At 39.6% G+C, this 27,214-nt stretch overlaps 1 protein-coding gene across 1 annotated transcript in view; it reads left to right on the top strand.

The window, feature by feature from the left end:
* Positions 1–1,929: 1,929 nt before the first annotated feature.
* FOCAD (focadhesin) overlaps positions 1,930–27,214 on the top strand; it is a 96,487-nt gene continuing 71,202 nt past the window's right edge. Inside the window, exons 1-8 of the mRNA XM_063421601.1 lie at positions 1,930–2,006; positions 6,507–6,608; positions 7,052–7,140; positions 10,002–10,076; positions 11,747–11,901; positions 16,501–16,605; positions 21,569–21,670; positions 25,634–25,838. Coding sequence (XP_063277671.1) covers positions 7,084–7,140; positions 10,002–10,076; positions 11,747–11,901; positions 16,501–16,605; positions 21,569–21,670; positions 25,634–25,838 — 699 coding nt within the window. The 5' untranslated portion in view covers positions 1,930–2,006; positions 6,507–6,608; positions 7,052–7,083. The remainder of the gene's footprint in view (positions 2,007–6,506; positions 6,609–7,051; positions 7,141–10,001; positions 10,077–11,746; positions 11,902–16,500; positions 16,606–21,568; positions 21,671–25,633; positions 25,839–27,214) is intronic.

Here is a 27,214-nt window from a genome sequence, read left to right on the forward strand (position 1 = left end):
GTTTTTATCTATGATCTCCTACAGGATGAAGTTCAGTATGGCATTTCAAGCCTAATCTTGTGAATTGCAGAGCTCTCCATCGTGAGAGTTATGCAATTTCCACTGATGCCTTAGGAAGGCTGAAACAGAGACCAGACAGAGCTAGAGAATAAAGAAGGTATTTATTGAAAGGCTTTCAGGATCCCCCTTGGGAGGGCAGGAGCCTGACCAGAGCTACACCCAGGGTGGACTAAGAATGGTCCCAAAAAAATGGATGACTGGTCATGAGATCTTACATTTTTATAAGTTTTGGCCCATTTACATACTGGGGTTTAATTGTCCAATTACAGCTTCAGGTTGTGAGGTCTCATCCTTCTTGTTCCTCCCTTCAGTCCACTGTTGTTTATGGGTTTGGGCCTGAAAGTTGTCCTTGGGTCCTCAGCAGGAAAAGGATTTGTTTTGTCTACCTATTCTGTGAAGAGAGCTTACTAACACTTAATGTAAGGCTCAGAACTACACCTAAGCAGCACAGAATCTGAAAATATGAAAGCTAAAGCTAAAGCATCACCACTCTTATTCATCTCAACAGCCTGTGAGGGTACAAACCAGGGACTTTTTTCTCATTTCTGCCCTCCCACTGGATTTGCATTGAAGTCCATGGAAGCTCTGCATTGGTGGAGTGATGGCCCTTCACAGCTGACTAGTAATCACAAAATGTCAGCAAACCAATCTGTCAATAGCAAGATGTCCTTAGATGAAGCAGAAAGCATGGAAACAGGCAAAGGAGACTGAACACTGCCTTTGGATTCACATCATCACCTGTGGCCACCTAGAGATGGACTGAAATACATCCTTGTGAAAATTCCTACAGGTCCTTTCTCCTCACTTTATGATACTTCAGCAGCAGGCAGACACAGGAGCCCATTTTTGCCAGAGTGTACTGAGCCAAAAAGCCATGTCACAAATACTTGTACGTGCTGCTTGAAAAGAGTTGCATCAGAGAGGTCACAGATGGAGCAAGCAGTCCACATGTTCTCTGGGATCTGATTGATCCCTTTGGATTGTACACAGGTAGGCAGCTCAAGAGAATACATTAAGTCGCTTCTGGGCTTTTAGGGCTTCTTGGAAGTGGCAGTGCATGTTTCCACCAATGCAATGCTGGCAGTGGCAAGGCTCTTTGAATACCATAAACTGCCTATGGCTTTAGCTGGTGAAACTGAAAACAATATACCCCTGATCTTTTCAAATAAAAAAAAAAAACCTGAAAAAATACTATACAGACTTGTCTAAATTTACTTTTGTTTCTTATTTGTCAGCATTCCATTACTTTCAGCTCAAACTAACTCAGAGAAGACAGAAGAGATTATTCTCTCTTGAGAGAGAATAATCTAACCTTAACCTAACCATTTTCAAACAAATTCCTTTCAAAATATTAGTGAATTTTTCTGAAGATATTTTCACTGAGAGCCATTCTTATGTTATATATGCCTCGCAGAAGTTGTGTGTTGCTTTGATGTTAGGTAGAGAACAGAAGTGCTGTTTTGTATTAAACTAGCAACCTTAACTGAGAATACGGCCTGTCTCAGACGTGTGGTTACCAGTTAATAGAAGAGCAGCTACCAAAATCCATCGGAACTGGGCTTAAACTCTTCTGCCTTTGAGAGAGCTGCACCCTCGATATTCTTAGAAGTGTTTTCCAACCTAAATTGATTCTGTGATTATGTGGTAACATGCAGCAACCAGAGCCTCATTTATTCTTCACGTCCAGGGTCTTCCTAGTCTCCCTACAGCTCGCTGATGACTGCCTGCCAAAGCGTTTAGGAGGCTGGCGCCTCTGCAGTAATTTTGGAGCCGCTAAAGTCGAGCGCTCAGGACACCTCTGCCGGGTCCCCGTCTCCCCCCCGCGCTCCCGTCAGCGCGGCCCTCCCGCCCCGCCGCGCCTGCGCCGGGCGCCGCGCCTGCGCGCTGTGCGCGGCCGCTTCCGGGTGCGCCGTGGCCGTGCCGGAGGCGCAGCGAGCCCGGCCGAGGTGAGTGGACCCCGGGCGGGCGGCGGGAGCGGTTCTCGAGGTTCGGAGGCAGCGAAGTAAAGACAGCTGCCGCTACTGCCCTGTGTGAGGGAGTGCTGTTTGTTTTACGTTTGTGTTTGAAGCTGGTCGCTCTGAGACGTTTGCGTGTGTCCGCGCAAGCAGTGAGGGTGTGTGCAGGTGTTCTCGCTCCTGGCTTGGTAGGAACACTGGTTTGAATCGGGAGCCCTTAAAAAGGAGAAAAGGGCTCTGAGACCACGGGCGGGAAATTTTCTGTTACGTGGCTTAACTTACATTGGCGGAGTTTGTTTTGGAGAACTGGACCGGGTCCGAAGGTGTAGTGCCGCGAGCCTCTCTCTGGTTCACTTGAATTAGCAATGCTTGTCCCTTTTAACATTAGGACGCGCTATTGGATTTGCATGGCAAGGATGTGGTAGCAGGAGGGCTACAGGGGTGGCCTCTGTGAGAAGCTGCCAGAACCATTCCTCATGTGTGACAGAGCCAATGCCAGCCGGCTCCAAATGGACCGGCTGCTGGCCGGGGCCAAGCCCGCCAGTGACGGTGGCAGCACCTTGAGGAGGACAAGTTCAAGAAGGTGAAAAACCGCTGCACATGATTTATTAAAATATGAATATCGATCTAATATCAATATTCAACTGTGACGGACAAAAGACTCTAACAGTTAAAGTTAGAAAGTGTATGTTTATTGCGACGCCGGGCAGCGCGTGGGATAGCTCCCTAATGCGCACTGCAGAGATCACGGGTAATTACAAAGCCTTTTATTTACAAAAATGTTGAATACACAAAATACAAATGCATATTCATACTCCTGTCACTTCTTCCTCTCCGCTTCATACGCTAATTGACAACAAGGCTATTAAGCATGCGTAGTTTGTTCCCTGAAATGGGTCGGTGGTCCTTTTGTGAGGAGTGGTCACCAAAAGGAGGAAGTACAACGAGTCTTCCTCGTTCTAAACTTTCAACCTTTTCAATGCAGATGTGATTGATGGATGGTAGAACTCCCTGTTTCCTGTTTTCCAGAACTATTTCATTGGGTTTCTGGAAACGGGACGTCTTGTGTTGTATTGATTGGTTTCTCTGTTTGACAAGCAATGAGTTACTAAATCCAGGGTAGCTTATCTTAAATCCGGTTTCTTTTAACTAGCCTCTAACTTTTAACTGATTTCAGCAAAGCTTATCTATTCATTTCAGCTAAATCAGCAACATCTATTGTTAACTGTAACCTTAGCTTTTCTCAAAGCTTCAGAATTAGTGTCTCACAAAACAGCAGTCCAAAGAGAGCAGTGAGAACATGAGAGAAACAGCCCTGCAGACAACAAGATGCAGAAGGAGGGAGAGGAGATGCTCTGGGTGGTGGAGCATAAATTGCTCTGCAGTCCATGGTGAAGACCATGGTAAAGTAGCACGTGTGTGTTGCAGGCCATGGAAGTCCATGATAAGGCAGGTATCTACCTGCAGCCAGTGGAGAACCCCATGCTAGACCAGTTGGATGCCCAGAGGAGGCTGTAACTTCATGGAGAGGAGCCCATGCTGGAGCAGGCTCCTGGAAGGACCAATGGGACCATGGAGACAGGAGCCCACACTGAAACTGGTTTTCTGGCAAGAGTTAGGACCCACACTTGGGCAGTCTGGTCCTGAACAACTGCACTCAATAGAAGGGAGTTCTTCATGTATTGCTGGAGCAGTACATGAAGAACTGCAGACTGTGGTTGGGATCCCGTGCTGGAGCTGGGAGAAGTGTGACTGTGACATCATTTCCTGATCCCCTAATCCATTCAGAGGGAAGAAATAGAGAAGTTGGTAGTGAGTGAAGTTGATCCCAGAAGGAATGGAAAGGTGGGGGGAATGTGTTTCTAGATTCTTACTATTTCTTACTATTCTACTCAGATTTCATTGGTAAAAATAAATTTTCTTGGCTTGGGTCAGTTTTCTATGTAACAGTAGTTACTGAGTGATCTTCCTTCCATTATACCATAAGCCCTTAATCATATTTTTGCCCCTTTTTCAGTTGAGGGGCAGTGATAGAGCAACTTTGTGACCATCTTGCAGTAAGTCAAACTCAAGGCTACACAGATGCTAGTCATTTACACTGACAAGCCAAGATCCCTTTCCAGTACCATGGTTTTTTTTTCTTTCTTTATCATGCTTGTCTGTCTGAGTGTTTGGTGGGTTTTCTGGGGTGGATGGTTTTTTATGTGTGTGGTTGATGATATATCATAGAATGTCCTGAGGTGGAAGGCGCCCACAAATCAGACAGTCGTGGAGGTTGGAAAAGACCTTCAAGATCATCAAGTCCAGCATTTAACTGAAAACCACTATGCCAGCTAAACAACAGCCCAAAGTGCCACATCCAGTCATTTCTTGAACACTTCCAGGGATGGTGACTCCACCTCTTCCATCCTTGTGGTTTTTCAGGGCTTCACTGGATTTGGTAGAGAGGACGATTCAGACCGGCTTTGATGACAGGATTGGACTAGATGAGCTCTGGAAATCTTTGTTCTTGAACTGTCTGATTCAGTGATTTTTACTAGGAATAATGCACATGAGGAAAAGTTATGCCTGACCCACATGATTGCCTTTAATAAATGATAATCGGATTTGCAGTGAAATGGAGTGGTAGGTGTCATTTACCTACTCTTGTACAAGGCCTTCAACACTGTCTCCCACCCTGTTCCTGTGTCGAAGGTAGGATGTGTGCCTGCTGGCAGGATTGCCCTCTGCATGGACTAGAGGAACAGGTTATGGGAACCTCAAGAATTTCAGCAATGTCAAATGCCCTGTCTTGACCGACCCCTTACAGGATGGGCTGGGGAGCAGTTCTTTGGGAGGGCCATAGACCCCGGCAGGCGTTGCTCTGGGATGTGTGACAGAGCTGTGTTAGGGTGAGATTCGTCCACCTCTGCTCAGCACTCCTTAGATCTCATATTGACATGTCCAATTCTGGATCCTTGTGTGACACAGTGCCCATAAGGGGGACATAGTGACCATAAGGACTGAATTCAGCAGAGATCACTGAGATAATGGGGCTGGGGCCCTTGCCTTTTGAGGAGAGGCTGTGGTTTCTAAGGCTGATCAGCTGGGAGGAGGAACAGCTGAACACTGGTACCCAGTAGCAGCTCTGGTACAGCCAGAGGGGATGGGAGGAGGATGAAAGAAAGCACAGCCAGGTGCTTCACACGAGTTAAAGACTAGCAATGGAGAGAAAGCTTTTGTTGATCAGGACAGCATGCTAATGTGGTGCCTTCCCTGATCTTGAGAGGTTTTCAAAGCCAAACTGGGGCTAAGTCTTGAGCAACCTGGTCTGACTACGTGTCTGAACATCCTTTGAATGGGAGGTTGAACAAAAAGCATATTTAGGTCTCTGCCAGCCTCGATTATCCATGTATTTTGTAATCTTTGTGGGCATTATATATGCATATACAGTTGCCTTTTCTAAGAGTCATTGCTGAAGACTGAGGAACTGTTTAGATAGTATTTAAATTAATTTAATTGCACTGATACAGCTGTTGCATTGTAACTATTCTGTAGATGTTTAGTTTAGATGGATAAAATTTAGGATCTGTGTCTGATGCAAGGGCCCTGGACTTCTAGCCTGTGTGGAATAGCTGATTTTTGCTTACACCGAAAGTATGTTCTGTGCTTGTAGTGATCCCCTGTAGTAGTTTTTCCTTTTAAGGTGGGTAAAAAAAATTACCTGATGAGAGATACAATGTAATTCCAATGTGTTCGTGTAAAAACTGCGCAGAAAGGAGCCTTACCTCATTTTGCTGCTTGTTTGGTTTATATATACAAATAGGCTGATACATCTAGATCCACTGGAGTTATTAGCCATGCTCAACAGATCTAGGTATGTCTGGAATTGTTTGCTGTGGCAATTTTATTTTTTTTAAGCAAGATATCTGCTCTAGTTTAATGTGTGTTCATTTATTATATGGACACCTATTGTCTCAAAATGCCATAACATCTATTCTAAAACTATACAAACCCATACCATCAAGCTAAATTCTAAAACTATACAAACCCAAGCATCAGTGTTGTTTTTTTGTCTTGCATTTTCAGGCATGTAATCCACAAGTATATGGGAATACCTCACTGCTTAACTGCAAGGAATTTGTATTCACTATTCTATTAATGTAACTATTAATTTTGAGTTTTCCTGCCACAAATGATATTTTTTGTGGCACATGCTGCATTGCTTGTATCCAGACTTTAATTGCATCTTTTTAAAAATCAGGGGCAATATTCTGACACTGATAACATGTCTGGGAATTTGAGTATTTTGCATGTATATATTTTCTCAATGCTTATTGGAAGGGATTGCACTTATGTTTTCAACCAGTACTAGCTTTTTTGGTTTTTTAAGGAAGCCATTCCAAGTGACTGGAGGTGAGTTTATAGTAAACTGAAATATTTAAGTATTTGTAGTGGCCATCAGTTTCATTGGTGTGTAACAAACTGACTTCTAATTTCTCTTTGATGTAGGTTCATCTGTGCTTGTGAGTACCTACATATTCCAACTTGCAGAGAACTTTTCACTTCAAGTGTTCCAGCCCCAAACCACAGTTGCCATTTGCTGTCTCACAGGTTGGTCTTTTGTTTGTTTTACTTCTGGTCCGCATGAAATGATGGAAAGTTTGTGGATAATTTTTCATTTTAAATCATGTTTGTGAGACTGTGAACACTCCTTTTGACCTGTCTCATTTTCAAGTCAATGAAATATGCTTAAAATGCTCTCAAGAATACGTGCTTTCAGAGTACACATATGCTGTGCCATATGAAATGGTATATTTGTTGCAGCATTAAGAAATGTCTGTAACCCATTCTTTGTGCAAGACCAATGAGTATTCAGCATTTCTTGGGTTCAAGCCTAAAAGACAAGGTGATATGGTAGACTTCAGAGGGGAAAGAAAATCCTTTAATGCTTGCATCTGTTGTTAAGTACAACATAAATATGGGGGGTGGAGGATGTAGAAAATAGCATGCTGTCTTTCCTAGTCCTGAGTATATTTTTTGAATCTCTCCTGCAGAGTGAAATTTAGTGTCATATGACAGAGCCAAAATGTTGGATGACATCAAGAAGAGATTTGAATTTCCTAATGCAGTTGTTCAATCACAGGTAATTTTTAAATGCATTGAAACAAATCAAGCTGTCTGTGGAAATGTGTGTTCCAACAACTGCTGCTTATCTGCCTATCTGTTTTTTTTCCAAAGTCAGAAGACAAGAGAAACAGAGTATTCTTAAATCACAATCAAATTCTAATTGCCATTTCTGTGTAAACAGAAACATGGGACGTAATTGTTCATCACTATAAAGTCTCTTCACGAAAATCAGAAACTTTCCATGACTGGAAGGCTGGAGTGTGGCCGAGTGGTTTTTAGTGACCTTGTGATCTCAAGAGAAGTCAGAAATTACCAAATGCCATGTGTGGGGCTGCAATACTTTGCAATACTTCATAGAGCTGCTCTGTTTCTTCCTTGGTAATGAGAACTGATGAACTATTGCAGTCGTGTCTGTCATCAAGGGATGACTGTATGCAGCTCAGCTCATCCCCCTTTATTTTCTGATCCACGCATTGGCTCCTTGTCATTTTCACCTGAAATTATCATGTCCAATAAGTGTTTATCATAGTATGTTCAATGGACAGGAAAGAAGGATAGTAATAATAGTCTCTGGTTGAAACATACACCTTCTTTACTTTACCATTTCTCATTTCAGTATTAAAAATGTATCTCTTTGGCTGTAAGTTCATTGCTAATTTCCATTTTCTTCCTCATCCTGTTTTGAATTCAGGATTAAGTATGTACCCATTTGTTTGTTTGAAGTAAGTTGGTCAGAATGCAGTCTGTGCAACCTCGTGCCACTCTTGCCTCTTCATTTCAGTCAGTTCACCTGGGTTTAACTGTAATTAGGTTTGAAAGAGAGATGCACAAGTCCACTTGTCATCAGCTTGGCATTTGGGAGAGGAAGCCATGTCCCTGAAAGCTGCAGTTGATTTAAGTTCTAGCAAAGTGTCTTACACTGCAGCTGAGTTTATATCATTACTAGCCTTGATGAGTAGGACTCAGGATCTTTGAAACAGTTAATTTTCTTTAGTGCAGAATGTCCCCATGGTACGCTGTTGTATTGCTTAAATGTCTTGGCTCATTACTACAGCTGCACATCATCAAGGTCTACTAATGTGGTTTGGTTGATTTTGTCCTGTGCTTTTGCTGTTTTGATAGTTTCCACTTGTATTCTGTGACCCCTGGAAAAAATTCTGTGATCTTCAAACTATAATCAGGTCAGGATTCCACTTCATGAGAGATGTCTTCTCTTTCTGGGACCAACCAAGATACCTGCTCTGCAAAATGTGTAGTCTACACATAATCAGAAAAGTGAAGAACTTGAGCATAGACTTGTAGTTTAAAGTTTTACTGCTGAATCAAGTTCTAGAAGTGCAGGGAGCTAATCTGCATTTTGACTTTTCTGTATAGCTAGATCACTGCAAAAGCCAAGTTTCTATTGATATGCCCCTTTTCCTGTGTGATAGAAGTGTCTTAAGGATGTAGGTGTAAATTAACTTCTGAAGATCCTTTTAAAGGAAAAAGGAAAAAGAAAAGATAATGTAGTCTTCTCCTTAGTAAGGGCACTGAGAGATCTGATCTGCCTGGGGAGCGCACTGTTGCTCTTGCAGTGGTTTAGTTACACACAGAGATAAACGTCTGACTTGGTCCCATTTTCTCCTTCTGTTTCCTCAAGAGTAAGGTTTCCAAGAAACCTGTCTTTTCAAGTGAAATGTTTTAGAGTGCATATCCTTACATGTAAAAAGCATAGTCCATGTAGTCTAGGACTGTTTAAGGAGCTGTCTTTCCAAGAATTGTAAGTTCTTATTTCAGTTTGTTATGACAGGTTGGCAACTAGAACATAAATGAAGTGGAAATGAAAGGTTCCTTCTTTTGAATGGAGAAGGAACCTTGAAACATTGGAAATAATCTGATCCTGTCTTTTTATATACTAAGAAAAACAAAATGCTAATTTTTATTTTAATTTTATTCCTTGGTGGCCTAGTTTACTTTTTCCAAATGTAATGAGCTGTCATTAGCAGAGAAGAGTAGATGCAGCAGCTGTTCTGGGCACACTGGTAATCTGAAACATTTTTGTGCCGTTACTACAAAAACATGTCTTTCTGTCTTTCTCAAAATGGGTTTTCTGTGTAAAAGTGTCAGTAATTATGAAACAAGACAGAATAGGTCATTAAGATGAGTCAGAAGACAAAAGCCTAGGCTCAAACAACCTGATGCCTTTGAGTGTATTTTGGTTCACATTTAGATTTTGAAAGACAGTTTGAGGAAATCGGACTTCTACTAAAATAAAATGAGGACCTTAGTCATCACCTCAAAAGAGTAAACCTGGGCTGTTTTGGGGAACTGCAGCTTTTTGTTTTGAAGACCTTGACTATTTAAAACTTGTTAATTATTTCTGCCACAGAATAGCATAATGAGGAATAATGTTAATGTCAAACCTGTTGCCCTGTTTAAAGTAAAGGAAATATTTCTGCAAGAGCTGTGATAAAAGGATATGCAAAGTACTTAAGGCAAAACTTTGTGCAAAGATTTGGGCAAATTGCTTAGCTGTGCTGTGTTCTGCTTCCTTAAATAGTACAGAATTTAATAATTTTTATTTTACTAAATTTTACTAAATACCTATGTACCTGTACAAAAGAGGCCTTTGGACTTATGTGGAGTCATGTGGAAGTTTGTCACAGCATAATGTAAAAGTGAGTATATCAACATTATGGAAATGTTTGATTTTAAAGCATATTTCAGGTTCAGTATCCATAAGGTTGGTATTTCAGTCATAACAAAATGATCATATGCAGTAGCATTGTAAAGTTTTTTTACTGGAGAACTGAAAAATAATGCTTGTGTTTTTTATTTCTTTTCATGTTATTTCTTTTAATGCATCTGTATGTGTTTTTTGTTTCTTTTTCTCTTTAGGCAGTGGGCCATCTGATTGCTGCAGTACTAAAAGAAAAAGTTTCTTCAAAGAAGATCCAACAGGCTTCTGACAAGGTCTTTTTCACTTTCATCTCCTCGCTCATCCTCATGTGATTATTTTATGTACTTTTTGTAGGTTTTCCCATTCTCCACGTGTAATTTTAATACAATTCTAGAAGTTAAATAAGATAGTTATTAATATGTATTTGGGCATACAGAAACAGTTAAACTGTGGCATCAGAAGAGCAGTTTTACTTCCATTACAAGACTTAATGGCAGAAGCCTCAATCCTGCAGAATACCTATATTTAGCGATGTTCAGTTTAAGAGAGTTTAATTTAGTTGTGTTACTGAGAGTGAAGTACAGAGACTGAGACATTCTGTTGAGTTGGAAATTTATTGACATTGCTATAAAAGTGTCAAGAAATATGGCATTTCACATACCTGCATTGGTGTTACATTTCATATCAGCTAACTAGAGCTTGTATTTTTGCAGGAGAGAGCAGGATGTAAATGCTTTGTAAATAAAGGCATGATGTAAAGGAGTAAATACTTTGGATTTTAAATGAGTCAAGCTCACTTAAGTGCATGTCTTGTTAACAGAGAGGTATGTGAAATGTTGGCAATTGCAAGCGTCATAGCAAATGGGAAAGATGTTAGTTAGGATTTGCTCCTCTGCATTTTCTCCCCAAAAGCTGGCATTTCTGTCCAGAAATTAACAGAAATTGATACAGTGTGGGGACTTCACCCTGACAAACCCAGACCTGGAAAGTGCGAAGTTTTGATGTGAGGGAATATTGGGGGTGTGTAGTTTATCTAACAGAAGCTCTTTCATAGTCCTGATCATAATCATGTTCCCAAATTGTGTTCTGTTCTGAGCTACAAGCTGATGTTTTCCTCCTAATGCTGCTTATATGAAGGTATGAGACTGAAATACAGCAACTAGAATGCTAGGAAGCAGAAGACTGTGCTAGTTAGACATTGCAGACTCCCTTTATATTCAAGAGCATTTTGCAGTCTCTGTTTTTTTAAACCTTTCTTGTTCTCCAGTTGGAAGTCACAAGTCAGCAAACTAATCTGTGAATACTAATTTACCATAGAAACCAGCAGCAGTTTTGATGGTTACTGCCAAATCATCATGCTTACCAGCAGATAGAACTTCATGTGTTTGGTAAAGATGACTTACCTTTGGATGGCCCTTTGTACACCTGTCTTTAGCTGTCTGTACTACACTTTGGTGTAGACACAGCTTGTCATGGCAGTTTCTGAGTTGTCTCCAGTTGCATCCTTATTTTTTAAATCAGGAAACTGATTAAAAAATCCTGTCCCTGGATGTGTTCAAGGTCAGGGATTAGATGGGATCTGGGCAACCTGACAGTTAACAGCAGCCCCACCCATGCCCCAGAGCTGGAACTAGATGATTTTTAAGGTCACTTCCAACACAAACCATTCCATGATTCTGTCTGCATAGGCACAGCTGAAAAATTCATCTGCATTACTGTTTTGTCAGAGACATTAAGTGTTATACCCTACCATGGGCCTAGACAGCAGAGGGCAAGAAAGTGGGAGCTGTCCCTGCAAAGACTTCTCACAGGAACAGAATCTGGACCTCAGCTACCTCTTGTGCTCTCTAAGGCTTCAGGAGGAGTGGTTGAGCTGGTTTTTATTTTAAAGTGTGTTTGAGATGAACGAAGATAAATCAGTGTGAGCCTTTTCATTACTTATGTCCCATGCTTTTGTCTTCAGACTCCTGCTCTGAACCTCCTTTGGGAGAAGTGCTGCAGTGAGAATGTTGCTTTGCGAACAGCCTGCTGTGAGGGCTTGGTGGCACTTGTGCTGGAGAAACATGCTGAGCTTGACTATGTTCTTCATGGAGCTCTCAACCTTATTCCCTCAGCAAGGTAGTGTTTGGTTGCTTAATTTTTGTCAGCTGCTTATCAGTCATTGCTTTTCCCTTACAAACACGGAGGAAGAGGAGAGGTTCTATGTCAGTATCTTCAGGTACACCATCGCATTAAGGACTGCTACTGTCCAGCCGCTCTACTGAGGGATGTTGCTTTCATTTTTGCTATGTGACAATATGGGCCTGATGTAAGAACTCTTAGAGTGTTCTATGGATGTAAGGTGATATTGTTAGTAGTTCAGGCTAGTGCTCTGAACTTTGAACTGTGGAACCTCAGAAGTAATGAATGGCATAGTTTTGTTGGCCCTGTCCTAGAAAGGGGAAAGAAAATGGCAGTGACTTCCATTATGGGGCAGTATGTTGTGGTTTAACCCCAGACAGCAGTCAAGACTCATGCAGCTGCTCACTCACTCCCTCGCCAGTAGGATTAGGGAGAGGATAAAAGGTGTGAAACTTGTGGGTTGAAATAAGGAAAGTTTAGGAGGGAGAGTGAAAGCTGTGCACACAAGCAAATCAAAACAAGGAATTAATTCCCTGCTTCCCATGGGCAGGCAGGTGTTCAGCCATCTTCAAGAGATCAGGGCCCCATCACAGGTAATGGTGACTTGGGAAAACAAATGCCATCAGTCCAAACACCCCCTCTTCTTTCCCTCAATTTTATATACTGAGCATGATGTCGTATGGTCTGCAATGTCTCTTTGGTCAGTTGGTGTCATCCCTCTTGAGTCTTCTCCCAACCTGCCAAGAGCCCCCAACTTCCTCCCCAGTGTGGCAGCATGAAAAGCAGAAAAGGCCTTGGCTGTGTGTAAGCCCTGCTCAGCAATAACAGAAACATCTCTGTATTAGGAACACACTGTTTAGCACAAACATAAAACACAGCCCTATATCAGCCATTGTGAAGAGAATTAACTCTATCCCAACCAAAACCAGCACAGAGGGAAATAACATCTGGTTATGTATTAAAAACCACATACATTAAAAATCTTGTTGTCCAAATAAAGTCACCATAATAATGTGTATTTGGATTAGGAATGCTGCAGTCTGTTTCCTTGTCTGCTGAGGAAGAAATCAGTTTACTGTGAAGCTACTTCCTCCAACACGATTTTACAAATAGAATGCTTATGTCTTGTAGTGGTCTTTTGACTAGACTGCCTGTCCAACATACTGAGAAAAAGCAGTAGTGAGGGAAAGAGGTGCTGTGCATAACATTTAGAAATAGGAAGTCAAATTATGACTGGGGAGAGATTTCCATTCAAATTTATCCACCTTATTAAGTTCCTTTTTGACTGCTAAGTGGATTTCTGCGCCAAGCTGTGTAATTCGCCTGCTGAAGACTGGTGGAGTCGTTTTTAGCCAAACCAGCTATTTAGATCTCTGTGTGTGATATGTTATGCTGGTGGACTCAGCACAGAGGTAGCAAGAACCATGCTATTCAAGACATGTTCTTCATCCCTTCCTATTCCTTCTCACGTTCACATAATCAGTTTTACACTAAGGTTTCTCATAGTCAGTCTGAACCAAGGGTAAACTTAGGTTTGAGTAAACTAGTGAAATGCTTAAAAACTTTTTTTTTCCTCATGACTTGCTTGTTTACAGCTAGGATCTTTCTGTGCTGATGCTAATTCTGTGCTGGATTTGCTATAAAACCAAATTTGCTATAAAACAAAATACTTGCAAAACCTCCTAGAAGAGGTTTTGTAAATACATTTTTATAATATGGGTGCAAACAGCTATCCTCCAAAGGACAAAGTTTTGAGGCATTTTGGAGTTAAGGGAGGAGTCTACATAAGTATAATGAATAAGTAAAAAAAAAAGTACCTGTGCTAAGACTCTGAGAACCTGAGAACTCTGAGAACCTGAGGCATAAGATGCAGTAAAAGTTTTATTAACTGTGATGCCTCCATGATTTTTTATCTTTTCTTTTATGTATTCTTAGCATACATAGTCGAAATTGTTTAATGTGATATCTTAAGTCCTGGTTTTCTGCTAGGCCAGAAAACCAAATATGCAGAAGGCCTCACAGTTGGGGGGCGGAAACCCTTACCTTATTTTGAAAAACCAAGGCCCTTTCTAGAACATACTTTGTAAACTACGCTCAAGCCCATCTTGGGGGCGGAATACTTTAGAATAGGGACATACCTTGCTTTTCATTTAAGCTCCTCATTGGGGAATCTTTGTCTAATATGCTAATTTGCAAGGTGTGTAAAATTGTATACGCAGTATACTGTGTCTGTGCATTTTGGTGTATTCTGCCTTGAGAAATTATTGCACCTAAGGATCCTTTTTAATTACCAAAATAAAAACCCTTTTATTGCTTAATTGTGTCTGGCTCATAATTCTAGGACCAGGGAAAAGGTATCAGCTGTGGCTTGCAGACTAAGAAATTTGTATTTCCTGTTCAGCTGAGCGTTTGTTACAGTAATAACAGTTCATAAGGTTATGAAATATTAATACAGTTTTGTACTTCAGAAAATAAAAAGTAAAATGGGATGTTTAGCATTAAGTTAACCTTAAAAACAAATTCAGAGTTACATATTGAAGGGACTACAATCTGCCCCATACTAAAGTGTTTGAAATTGTTCAAAATTTTTTTTTCATGTGTGAAACCAACACATGACTGATTGCTATACTAAGTGCTGGCAAATTACCTAGTAACCTTTTATGTGTTTTTGGCTTCTTTCCCACTGCCACCTGCTCCTCCCCCAAGCTGCTACAATTCAAACCGCACTCACTGTGGATTGCAAAGCAGGGTGTATGTTGCCTAACCACAAAAATCTGTGGCGTAAAATGTCTGTAGCCTCAGGAGCTCATTAAACTGACAATTTCAGATTTCCTCTTTTCAGGGCAGTACTTTTTTTTTTTTACCTGGCCTTAAAATTGTAGTCTGCAGTCCATCTTTCTGTTCCCTGCCAAATTTTCATCTGTGTGGCTTTGCAGTGCTCAGTACACACTGTTGCTAAAACAAAAATTAGCGGCCAGTGACAGCTAGCAGAAAGGCATTTGTAACCACAGAGCACTTTCAATGCTAAATCGAGTTAGGTGTGTATTTTATTTGCAAAGACTACTCACGTGGTATTCTTGCTTCTCTTTTGTTACAATGAATTTTGCAGTGGCTAAGTGCACCTAATGGATTCTATTTTGTCAGGCCTATCAAATTATGCACACTAGAAAAGACGCTTTGTTTTGGCAGAGATGAAGATCTCATGTTTATCTGAGTTAACTTGTGCACTTCACAATACCATCTCATTGTATATATTATTGTACTGTAACTGGCTCTTAAGACTCATTTTTCTTTTGATGCCCTGAGAGTTTAAACTTCATGGAACGTCCTATTTATGTGCATGTTTGTGTGTTTATGCATACATAGGAAATACGTTTACATATGTAGATACACACGTGTATTTTCACATGCTTTTAGGATTGGTTTTCAGCATTCTGTTTAGGTGGTGATGGGAGAACACTGCCTGTGTTCAGTAAAGAGCAAAGATGCTGCTGAAAACAATTATTATTGTAATCTTAAAGAAACTGTCAGAAGGATTTCTGTGTATATGCATGTTTTCAGAATGTTTTTATTACTGAGCATCCATACCTGTAGAAGATGGGAAATGGGATGGAAATCCTTGCAATATGACATGCCTTTGTGTTGCTTGTGTTCAGGAGGTGAGTGCAAAGTCTGAAGCATCTCTTCTCTTCCTGCTTGGGAATTAGGACCAGGAATACAGAAGTTTCAGAACAGGAAAGATGGTTTTCTTACTGAGTGTTTCATGGTTTGTTTTTTTCCTCCTTGCTGCAGTTACCCTTTTAAAGCTGAGAAATACACTTGCAATATCTCATTTCACTGGCTTTTTCTAGTAGTGAAGAATCTAAAAGGTTGTTCTTTCTCTTCCTCCCCTAGACTCATCCAAAAATTTCCTTCGTTCTCTGTGTTTTAGGTTGACTGTACTGGGATTTAGAAGACTGAGCACATCTTCCTGTTAGTTGCTTTGGAGCAGAGTTCTGTTGAACCTCAATGTCTTCTTGTATTGTCAGATTTCAGTACTTTGAGAGCCAGGTGTCACAACAGCCAGTCAAAGATTATAGGCACATCTTATAAGTGGTCCATTTTTTAAAGAGGGAGAGAATATAAGCATATTCTCTCACTTTTGATCTGGGTCAAGGCTTTGAGAGAACATAGTACTTTGCCTGTATCTGAACTATAAAAGTAAGCATTTAATGGTGAGAAGATCCTCTGTGGGACTCTCTAGATGTTCCCTGGTATGCCACCGTATGGAAAAGAGTCTGTCTGCAGATGATGACAAGTGTGATAAAGGTTTGACAGTTACAAGTGCTATTTGCCTTGTATTCCCGTTCTTGTAATTTATGGCAGAAGCAACCTGTCAAAAGTTTTAATTGATGCATTAATATTCTCTTTGCTGTTTTGCTCATTATGTGAAAAGGAAAACAAAATGCACAAGTTGCCCAGAACTGTGTGGGCATATGTTAAGAGGTCCTTAAGTAGAACTCCAGGTCTCAAGTGTCAATTTTGTTCCTTCTCTTATATACCAATCAATTAACATAGCTGCATACTTGATAATAACTTAGTTCTTTTTGTCAACAGGAATGTGCATGGTTTAGTGAAAACTATTTGCAAGTTAATACAAATTCAAGCTATTCAACTGGGAAAAGATGGAGATGATCCTGTTTGGAGTCTGTACAGAATCAGGTTAGTTTTGCATTCCTTTATTTAGAAACAGTAATAACTTTATGTCTTATTTCCAGGAAAAAAATGAAATTAAGGTAATACTGGATTTCGATATTACTCTTTCTTGTGTGTTTTGCTTTGTTCACACTGTGCAAGTAATCAAGTGCTGGCAGAGATTGCCCACAGAGGTTGTGGAATCTCTGTCCTTGGAGATAAGAGAATCTGACTGTATGTGATACTGGGTAGCCTTTACTAGCTGACTGCTTGAGCACATGGGTTGGACTGGATGATCTGAGTAGGTCCCTTTCAGCCTAAATGATAATCTGATTCCATGATTTTTTTTTTTTTGGTTGAAAGTTTAAAGGAGTTTTTTAATACACAGATAAGATTACCACCATAAGCTCGAAAAGGGTCAGTGCCAGTGAGCCTTGGGAGTGGGGCAAGACAGGGGAAGAAAACAAGCAGTAGTACTTGTTCAAATACTGGATGATTTCTAATTATTCTTTTAATAAGTATTGTATTTTAAGGCTATGAATCACTTCCTTATCACTTGTTCTTCCAGCTTTATTCTGATTATAAAAGTCAAGTTCCCAAATGTGTATGCTGTTGATTGACATGTAAAAATTAAATACTTACAGATACATGTAGAGCTATTTATTTAAAGCTTCTTGTCATGCAATAGCATACTTTTGAAGAGGACCTCCTAGTGACTTCATCCATCTCTCGAGGAACCATGAGTCAGTAGTGACATTAAAAGCCTCTATTGTATCTTCTCTGGAGAACAGAAAAGCTTGGTAGATGTCATGAATACTTTTCAAGTTACTTTTTGTGCAGTTAAGAGGTATTGTAGGAGACTGTCATGGATGCTTTTCAAGGGTATAAAATGCATTATTTGAGAAAAGGAATCACAATTTAATAGAGCAAAATAAAATAGTGAAGAAAAGTGAAACAAGCTTTGGAGTGCTGTTTGCATTCCTGAAATCCTGCATGCATTTGTTTTTGTGGCTATATCAGTTCTCTTTACAAAATCCCTACTTTAATAGAGCAGTTTAAGATGAAAAGGCAGGTAATGAAGACGAAATTATTTTGGAACTTTTTTTAAAAGCTTCTGGTAGAAGAAGCTAAGTTAAAGGAAATTAATTCTGGCTTTGTATGAAAAAGAGGATGATGGGATGTGGCTGGAATAAAGAAATAGTCTCTGCCCAATAGGGCAAAGAAGAATTATTACATTTTTTTCACACTCACTAAAAGAGAAATTACCTGTAACATACAATGAAGATGAAATTTGGTAATTCAGAATAGTATAAGTAATAGAGAACTGAAAATACTGAAAAGACTTTTATTTAGCCAGTATGCTTTTTGTTTTCCCTTTTGGTTACGGTTAACTTTAATGAAGAGAAATGATTGCTTGACATAGGGTCAGAGCCCTGAGATTTTGACACCAGACTTCTGGTTTTTAGTGTACAGAACAACCTATCTATTAATTGTTACATAACAGTTTTGTAGTTGTGCTCCATGAAATGCCATTAAAACCTGATTTTTTGTAAGGAATAGAAGAATATATACAGTAGCTCACCAACAATAATCTCCCATTACAATGTTCATATATTATGCTGTCAACTGTGCAAAAGTATTCCATATGGAAATCATCAATGAAGAATTAAAATGCAACAGTACATTCTCAAGTGGTTTGCTGTTGTCACCAGTGTTACAGGGTAATAAATAAATGTGGTTTAGGCTGATGTTAATTCTGGACAATAGAGTTAGTTTTATAATACAGGTCCTTGGGATGATGTTATATCATGATCAGTTCCTGAAAAGAAATGAGAGAAAATTAATGTCTTGCAGATTTGTCGATTTTATTTTATAGTGTTTTTCTGGAATGGGGTTAGCTTTCTCCAGAGCAGCGGCTGATCTGCAGCCAGAACAGTGTTGATAATACACCAGTGTTTTGGACACTGCTGAGCAGTGCTATCCCTTCAGCCCATTGCCATCCCTCAGAAGGCCAGTAAGGGAGGGACGGTCAAGACTTTGGATGAGGTCATAACCAGGGTAGCTTAGCCAATCTAACAAAAGGGGTATTTCATACCCTATGACACTGTGCTCAGGAATAAAAGCTAAGAGGAAGGAGCTGGGAGTGGATTCATTATTAAGATGTTTATCTTCCAAAGCAACTGCTATGCATACTGAAGCCCTACTGCACAGAAAGTTGGCTACACATGGCCTGCTGATGAAAAGTAAAAAATTTATTTTTTATTTTCCTTGCCTTATTTTCTGACCTTTGCTTTTCTTTAGTAAATTGCATTTATCTTTACCCAGGAAAGGCTCCTGTTCGTATTCTTAGTGCAGGTGATTTATGATACACATGTACAAAAAATTGGATATGATTTTTCTCTGAAAGCTATTAGCCTTTTTTATGAACTAGTATTTTATGATATTCTTAATGATTCATCATGCAAGATTTTACTGTTTTAAGGTTATAGACAGCTGCTATTTTTCTGAATGCAAGATTCAGAGCAGGAATTTTAAAGCAAAATGCTTTAAAAATGCATATTTGATGGAGTAAAGCACTGTTCCTGAAAGGAGCAGTTTTTGACTGCAGACATTATTTCCTCATACAGAAAAAAGTCTGTCACTGAATTTGTCCTTTAAATCAGATTGGCACTTCTGTTCAGAGATGTAACAAACAAGTTCACATGACCTAAAAGTTGAAAATTATGTATGTTTTACTGTTACTTACCCTTCACGAAGATTTGTCTTTGTTTGCCTGGACAATTCCATGTTATGAGTGGATAACCACTATGTTTGCTTGTTTTGCTTTGTCCTGAACCCACTGGCAGTAATGGTAGTGGTGCTGTAATGTCATTTAAAGATGCGTGTCATTTAAAGTGCTGTTCTAGCAATTCTTAAGATTGTGTTGACAATAAATTGCATCTACACACCTCATTTTTCTTACTGCTAATAGCATTATCAAGTGCAATGTTTTTGGTTTGCACTTTCTGATGTTCCATTGTTAATCACTCTTCATTGTGGAGCTTAGCTGACATCTTTCATCATCCAGTTCAGTGCAGCTTTACTAGTTTCAGAACATACAAGATCTGCAAGAAAAGATGTATCTTTTTCTAGATAGTAAGTGATTTTAATTTGAAACTTGATGCCAGGTGCTGACTTTAGGAAGGTTCCCTAGGCTTTGTTGTCATTGCAGCATTTAAATGATGTCTGGAGACATATTCTCTTGATTAGGAAAGGTAGTTAACTTTTAAAATATGTCAAAGTTACTGAAACAAGCTACTATAACCCTATATATGTTTACAAAGACTATGTACTTTCAAGGTCCTGCCATTGCATGTGGACAGTATTTCTAGCTTACTGCCTGATAAGGATCTGGTCTGTGATGTTGCTGGATTCAGGTACTAGACAAGCAACGTTTTTGCCTCTTGCATGCTGTCATCTTTGGAAAGCTGCAATGAAGCAAGAACCTTAGATTTTCTAGTCTTTGTGCACAGATTGTAAAAGACTCTAGTAAAGTACTTATAGAATCTAAGACAGTGGGCAAATGAGGAACATTTATGTAAGTTGACAGATTTTTGAGAAATGAATGTGAGAAGTGACAGGTTTCTAGCCCCAGATACGAGGGCCAGACCTGTAATATGCATCTTTTGTGTTCTTTGTTGATGCCATCTGTTTTCTGAACATGTTTCAAGTAGTCCATGGTGTCAGCCAGCTTTCTGAAAGAATTGTTGTCTTCAGATCATTTATTTGCCTGAAAAGAAACACATACCTTCAGAAGAAAAATGATTTGATGAGCAGAGGGGCAAGCAGTATAAAAAAACCCCCTGTGTATTTAGCTGTTTTGTAACCACATAGCAAAGAAACGAGAGTCATTAGGTATGTAAATACTCTGCAACCAGCTTCCATAGTTCAGTGGGCCTTTTATTCAGGTGATGGCTATGTAATTCTTTGATTATCTTCCCAACCAGTTAGTTACCTAGGATTCAAAAAATGTTAACATTGAGAATGTAAAAAAAACATAATGAGGAACACCCTTTTAGTTTAAGGATACATTCTGCTAGATGATGTTTCTTCATGAATTGTGTCTTGCTAGGCATAGCATAACTCTAAACATTCTTGATTATAGCAGGTAAGTATTACCTCTTTAGCTTAGCTAAGGGAAGCCTTCATGTGCCATCATATTATGCATTTCAAATTTGCTACGTAATGGGAAAAATTAGATTTTTATTCTTTTATGGTGTTCTTTCAGATGTCATTCACTTCACCTGGAGCTGAGTTGGTTCAGTGCTGCTTAAGATGAAACCCATGTTGTATTGCAGTGCTATTGGGATATGAGTGTCTCAGTGAATGTTGTCTTCTCTGATAAAAAGACTGTTGGAAATTCTGGCTTTTTGCTCCTCAGAAGTTTTTAAAACAATGATAATAAGTGACATACTGTTGTAAATCCTTCCTAAAAGGCATATCTGACTGTGTCACTCATGGAGTGTCTGAAACTGAGGCAATGTGTCTACTTATAGCATAGAATGGTTTGAGTTGGAAGAGACCCTAAAAATCACCTAATTGCATTGCCCCAGTCTCCAGACAGAGATACCTTCCACAAGACCGTGTTGCTCAAAGGCTCATCCAGCCTGTCCTTCACCTTTAGGGATGGGGCATCCAGAACTCTGGACAGTAAGCTACTCTAGTTGAATGGCTTTGATTGTATTTCTAACAAAATGAATTATTTACTTCAGGCTTTCTTCCTTCCCAGGTTTTCCTCCATCTGGAGGAAATTTTAATCTTGTTTCAGAAGTTTTGAGAAAATAATCCTCTTTTCACAGCGTAGTAATCTTGACAAAGCTGGTAAAGGGAGTTGGTAAAAGGAGGAGGTTAAATTGGCTAGCCCTACAGCCACACTTATTTTGAACATAGTTGTTTTGCATTCTTCCTTTCTGTGTTATAGATATAAATGTGATTTTTTTTTGTCTTTCAGGAGCACTCCACATCCATTAATCACTGTCCTAGAAAACAGACGTGACTCCTGGCCAGTTATACTACAGCAGATAACAGTATTTTTCCATCAATGTCCAGAGAGGTAAATGAATGAAAAATTTTAAAAAGCCTAGCAAATGTAGACAGCTGAATTGTATCACTGTAACTCTTTTGTTGAAGGTATACAAGCTGTAAGAATACTATCTTTTGTGAAAGATACTTGTAAAATTGAATTATACCATTTCATGATTTAAAATAATAATATAAATAATAATTATTAACTAAATATTGGTATAATCCATAAAAAAATCAATATCATAGCTTTTTATCAACTGTGTAGATAAATTTTGTATGGGTATAGAATAACTGGTACAAAATTGATAGCATGTTTGATTTTTTTTTAAATTAAGCAATTTGGCTTATCAGCCTTCTCAAAATTGACTGCTTAGTCATAAAAAGTGAATACAATACAGCTGTAACTCATCTGTACAAAATTATTGGATCATGAAGGAAAGTGAAAACTATTAAATCTCACAGAAAGGATGAGGTCTTGAAAAACAATGTATGCTTTCTGATTAAAAAATATAGGAAAAAAACAGTGGCACAGCCTTATTAGAAAGCATCATTAAAATGACCAAATACTCAACAGCCTTTTCTTCATGCTTACCACTAAGAAAACTTGTCCAAAAAAGCTTCAGTGTAAGATAACAAATCTGTGGCATTCTCAAAGAACTGTTTTCAGTGATTTTACACCTATATATGTTTTTCAGATAACAGTATCCTTTTTCTCCTGTTTTCTGTAAGACTAATAACAGAGTAATAGTGCAGAGAAATTTGTTTCTCTGTTCTATTGCTCTATGTAAAGAAACAAGTTAATCTCTTAAATTTCTAATGGGCTTAGACTACATGATCAACAGTAAGACTTTCAGGCAAAAGTATGCTTTGCTCAATTTAATTGATCAGAGTATTTTTCAAATGCTATTCATTCTTTCACTCAGCTGCTAAATCTGGGACTCACACAGTCCCAGATGTATAAATGATGGAGTGAACTGTGGATTTTTTGCTGGTGGCTTCTTTTGACTTTAAACTGAAGTTTTTCTTAATGAAAAGGAAGATATGTGTCATGGGTTAGCACTGCCCAGATGTTAATGCACCCATGAATATATGTTTTTTCCCTAACAACTACTGTGGGATGTGATCAGGAACAGAGCAGAGCAGGCTTAAACTTTAAAAACAGAAAAACAAAACTTTATTACATTCATAATAAGAACAGATATAGAAAACTTTAAATACACACAGAGACAGAAATACAAACTTTTCAGAACATTTCTTCTCCTCCCCTCAATTTTCACCCCTTACATGTTACTTTCCATAGACTAAAACCTTGAGTTTAAAATCAAACAATCACTACTCAAAAACTCATCTTCAATTCAGCAAAGGAGAGAGGAGTCTTTCTCACACTACAGACTGCTCTTCAGAAAAACACAAAGTCTACTTCTTCTCTATGTCCAGTGCTCTCACCACTGTCTATAGGGTAAAGCTGCATACAGGGCTCTTTTTAAGGATGCTTGCATGCCGGGCTCTCCCCATTTTTCCCCTGGGGCCAAAGGTTTCTTTTCTGAGGGCAGAGGGCACCACCACACCCTCTTCCTCTCTTCTCTGTTCGCTCCACTGCAGCAAGTCGAGCTGGCCACATCTACTCTAAAATGCAGTTTATGTTCAAAAGAGTCTCAAGTTCAGTCTATGGCTAACATTATGCAAGAAACGTCTAGCTAAAAAAGCTACTCTTCTTCATCTTTGCCCATCTGAGATTCTTTTCATCTTTCTTTTATCATCTCAGTTTCAAGCTGTTTTTCTCTCTTTTCTGAAGCTACTAGCCATGAAAGTTAATGTCTAAGAAAAGTTTCTTTCTGCTTCAGAAAGGGTTAACAGTTCCTGGCTCCCGGCAGGGGCTGCAGGCTCGGGCACTCGCAGGCTCGGCAACTCCCAGTAGCTGGGCCCCTTCTCCCGGGGCGGGGATGGGGGGAAGGCACCTCCACAGTTTTCCACCCCTCCAGCCTGGATGGGGCCAGCTCAGCTCTAGTTTTTGTTCACTCTCTTCCCGCCCCGGAGACCCAGCTTACTTCAGTCTGGCTGCGTGGTTCTCCTCAGCCTGGCCACGTGGCTCCCCTCCCCCACTCAGCCTAAAGCTGAGCAGGGGAGAGGAGATGTTTCCTTGCTGAAACCAGAACTCAAAAGAGGCCGAAGCCCCCGGAGTCCTGCTTTTAACCCCTTGTGTCCTCAAAGGCGTGTCCAAACTTCTGAGTGGCCAATCCAAGTGCCAGCACAAAACCTGGCCACTGATTGGCCTGCCCACATCCTCCTGGAAAAATTCACTTCCCCCCCCAACTACGACAATATGTGATGCTCCTCTTGGTGCTCGTTGTTTGGGTAAAGTGCTAGATTGAGAATATGGAATCATAGAATAATTTAGGTTTGGAAATGCCCTTCAGAATGTGGAGTCCAGCTGTTGACCTAATGTTATCAAATCCACCACTGAACAGTGTCCCTAAGTGTGATGTAAACAATTTATGTTGACGAAGACCTATTATTGAATTCTTTCTACAGTTTTGCATCAAGACTGAGTCTTGTTTAAAACCGAGTTTTGATTTCCTGTTGATTGCTGGATGGTAGGAAGGCTCTGCAGAGGGGTTTGGACAGGCTGGATCTAATCACTGAGGCAAGTGGTATCAGGTTCAAAAAGGTTCAGCCGCAAGTGCTGGGTCCTGCACTGTGGTCACAACAATTCCATGTAGCACTACAGGCTGAAGGAAGAGTGGCTGGAAAACTGCACAGTGGAAGAGGACCTGATGGTGCTGGTTGACAGCAGCTGAACATGAGCCAGTGCGTGCCTATGTGGCCAAGAAGGCCCATGACATCCTGGCTTGGATCAGAAATAGTGTGGCCACCAGGTACAGGACTAGGAAAGTGTCCATGTATTTGGCACTGGTGAGGCGCGCTTCAAACCCTTTGTCCAGGTCTGGGCCCCTCATGCCAAGAAGGAAACGGAAGTGCTGGAGCAAGTCCAGAGTAGGGCAATGGAGCTGATGAAGGGTCTGGTGCACAGGTTTGATGACGAGCAGCTGAGGGAGCTGTGAGTGCCTAGCCCAGAGTAAAGGAGACTGTGGGGTGACTTCATTGCTCTCTCCCTGAAAGGAGGTTGTAGCCAGGTGGGGGTCATCCTGTTCTCCCAAGTAACAAGTAACAGGATGAGAGTAAATAGGCTCAAGTTGCATCAAGGGAGGTTTAGATTGACAATGAGGAAAAATTTCATCATGGGCTTGTCAAGCGTAACAATCTGCTTAGGGAAGTAGTGGAATCACCTGCCCTGGAAGTATTCATAAAGACCTGTAGATGTGGCACTTGGGGACATGATTTAGCAGTGGGCATGGGGGTACTGGTTGGACTTGAGCCTAAACAATTCTGTGATTCTATATTTGTTAATGTGTTGACCATCGGCTTAATTTGACTGTTTAATAATCTCAAGGACAGCTTGTATTCCTAACATGGTCAAGCCGAAAGATTTGTTCTATGATAGTATTTTACTGGGAAGCTATGTTAGTTAAAACATAGTTCCTGTTTTCATGTAAGTGTATTAAGACCATTCTGCAAAAGGATGGCTCCTTTTTACTGAAATTATGTTTTATGTGTTTTAAAAAGATATTTCTGAGTAGTCTTGTCCAAATACTTCTTCAGAAGTAGTCTATTATAACATTAGTCTATTATAACATTCAACAAGGAAAGTCACTTTCTTGAATTGATGAGGAAAAAAAGAATAAAATTAGGAATGTTATAACCTGGAGGTCTTTTAAAAATTGCACTTTGAGGTATGGTTACTATATTGGGTCTCATGACAGTACTTGGTTGTGGTTAAGTCCGAATTCTTTTGTGAAATGTAATAATGTCCTTCTCAATGACCTTCTGTTAATTTGGTCTTGTGAATTTTTGCAGGTAATGTCACATTACTTGCATTTCCTTGTTGTTACAGTAGAAAGCGTTCATGGCAAACTTATGTCTTGAATGGCAGGGCAGAGGGTTCATGTGTTGGCATAATGGCCTCATTCCTAAGATACCTGTATTGTGAACCATCCCAGTTACGGGAATATGCCGAACTGCGAATGGGTTTACTGAAGATCTTACTGCAGCCTCATGGGCCAAAGCACAAAGAAGCACCCTCCACGCTGGAATGTGAGATTCTTCAACTTCTGTGTGATTTGATTCCACACTTGCAGGTACAGTTGTTGCCTGACTTTACCTTTTACAAACGGATATTATCAAAACAGTGATAGTATTATTATTTTTGTCTTTCAAGTGTGCAAATATAACATTCTTTTCCATTTTTGTAGATCTGATTTATTGATAATATATAAATCTGACAAACTGTCTTTTTCTGGTAGAAGATAAAACTTTATTTTTTCGAATCTGATACACCTGTTAAGATGGAAATTGAAACACTTTTACAGTAATTACTTCCATCTAGTTGCCTCAGTAAACATCTAGTAAACTTTGAAAGACAATCATGAGAAAATTTAGTTAAATGGCAAGACATTTTTCAAAACTGTATAATTTTAACTTAAAATGGATAATATTAAAGTTAAAATATGTGAGAAGCATGATCTAAGTACTTCTAGATATTCCTTTCACACACTCTTTGTAGCATACTGATTAGTGGATCTGAACAGAAAATTTAGTCCTTCTAGAATATGCTGAAAGTTTTGAATGTTTTTTTTAAGTTGCACAGTGATACATGATAGGAGCTAGGGATTTAATCCTAAAGTCAGCTTGGTTACTGGCCTATGATGTTGGTTTAACTTAAATGCTTTGCTTTTCCTCATGCTTTACTGTGGTATCAGTTACGCATTTTTTGTACCTATCCTTTCCTTCTTTTTTCAATATTAGGATAACAGCTTCAGATGTGTTCAGCCAAACATGAAGTGCTTTGTCCTTATTGCTATGGAGAGAGGGTTTATTAATATGAATAATGTAAAGCTAAGCAGGCTTCTTATAAGCATATTTAGTATCATCTTTCTGCTATGGCATTTTACTAGAGAAGTCTTCTTTGTACTCACAGCTACTTTTCACAGTCTTTTGGAAAACATATAGCTTATGTTATAAATATTTATCTTGGTTCAGGTCTATTTCTTATGATGATGGGTACATGCTGACCTTTTCTAGTCAGAGAGACATTTCTGGTTTTGTCTTGATTCTACCCGAGCTTCAGTATAACATTGTGTCTTGAATGTATGATCAAGCTTCAGACTTGATAACATTTAGCTGTAAAAATGGCACTGAATAAAACTTATAAAATTAGTTATGAACCTTTCTTTCCTTCATACATGTTGGCACTTCTTTTTTTTACACAAGAAATCAGTTGCACATTTTCAAACTCGTATTAATGCTTGAACATTTTTGTATTGCCTGAGATACAACTTTCACAATGGAAGGTACTTCCTTCAAAAAGCCTGTATGAGGGACTGTTTTATAACCTGTCAATTCCTTCCTCTTCTTTCTCTGAACCTCAGGTTGGTCTTATCCTTTCATTTTAGCATGGCTTAATTTAATCCTCTGCATAATACAAATGCTGGAATGTTTCCCTGTCATTTTGTCT

The sequence above is a fragment of the Prinia subflava genome, chromosome Z (genome assembly GCF_021018805.1).
Source record: "Prinia subflava isolate CZ2003 ecotype Zambia chromosome Z, Cam_Psub_1.2, whole genome shotgun sequence".
Lineage (NCBI taxonomy): Eukaryota > Metazoa > Chordata > Aves > Passeriformes > Cisticolidae > Prinia > Prinia subflava.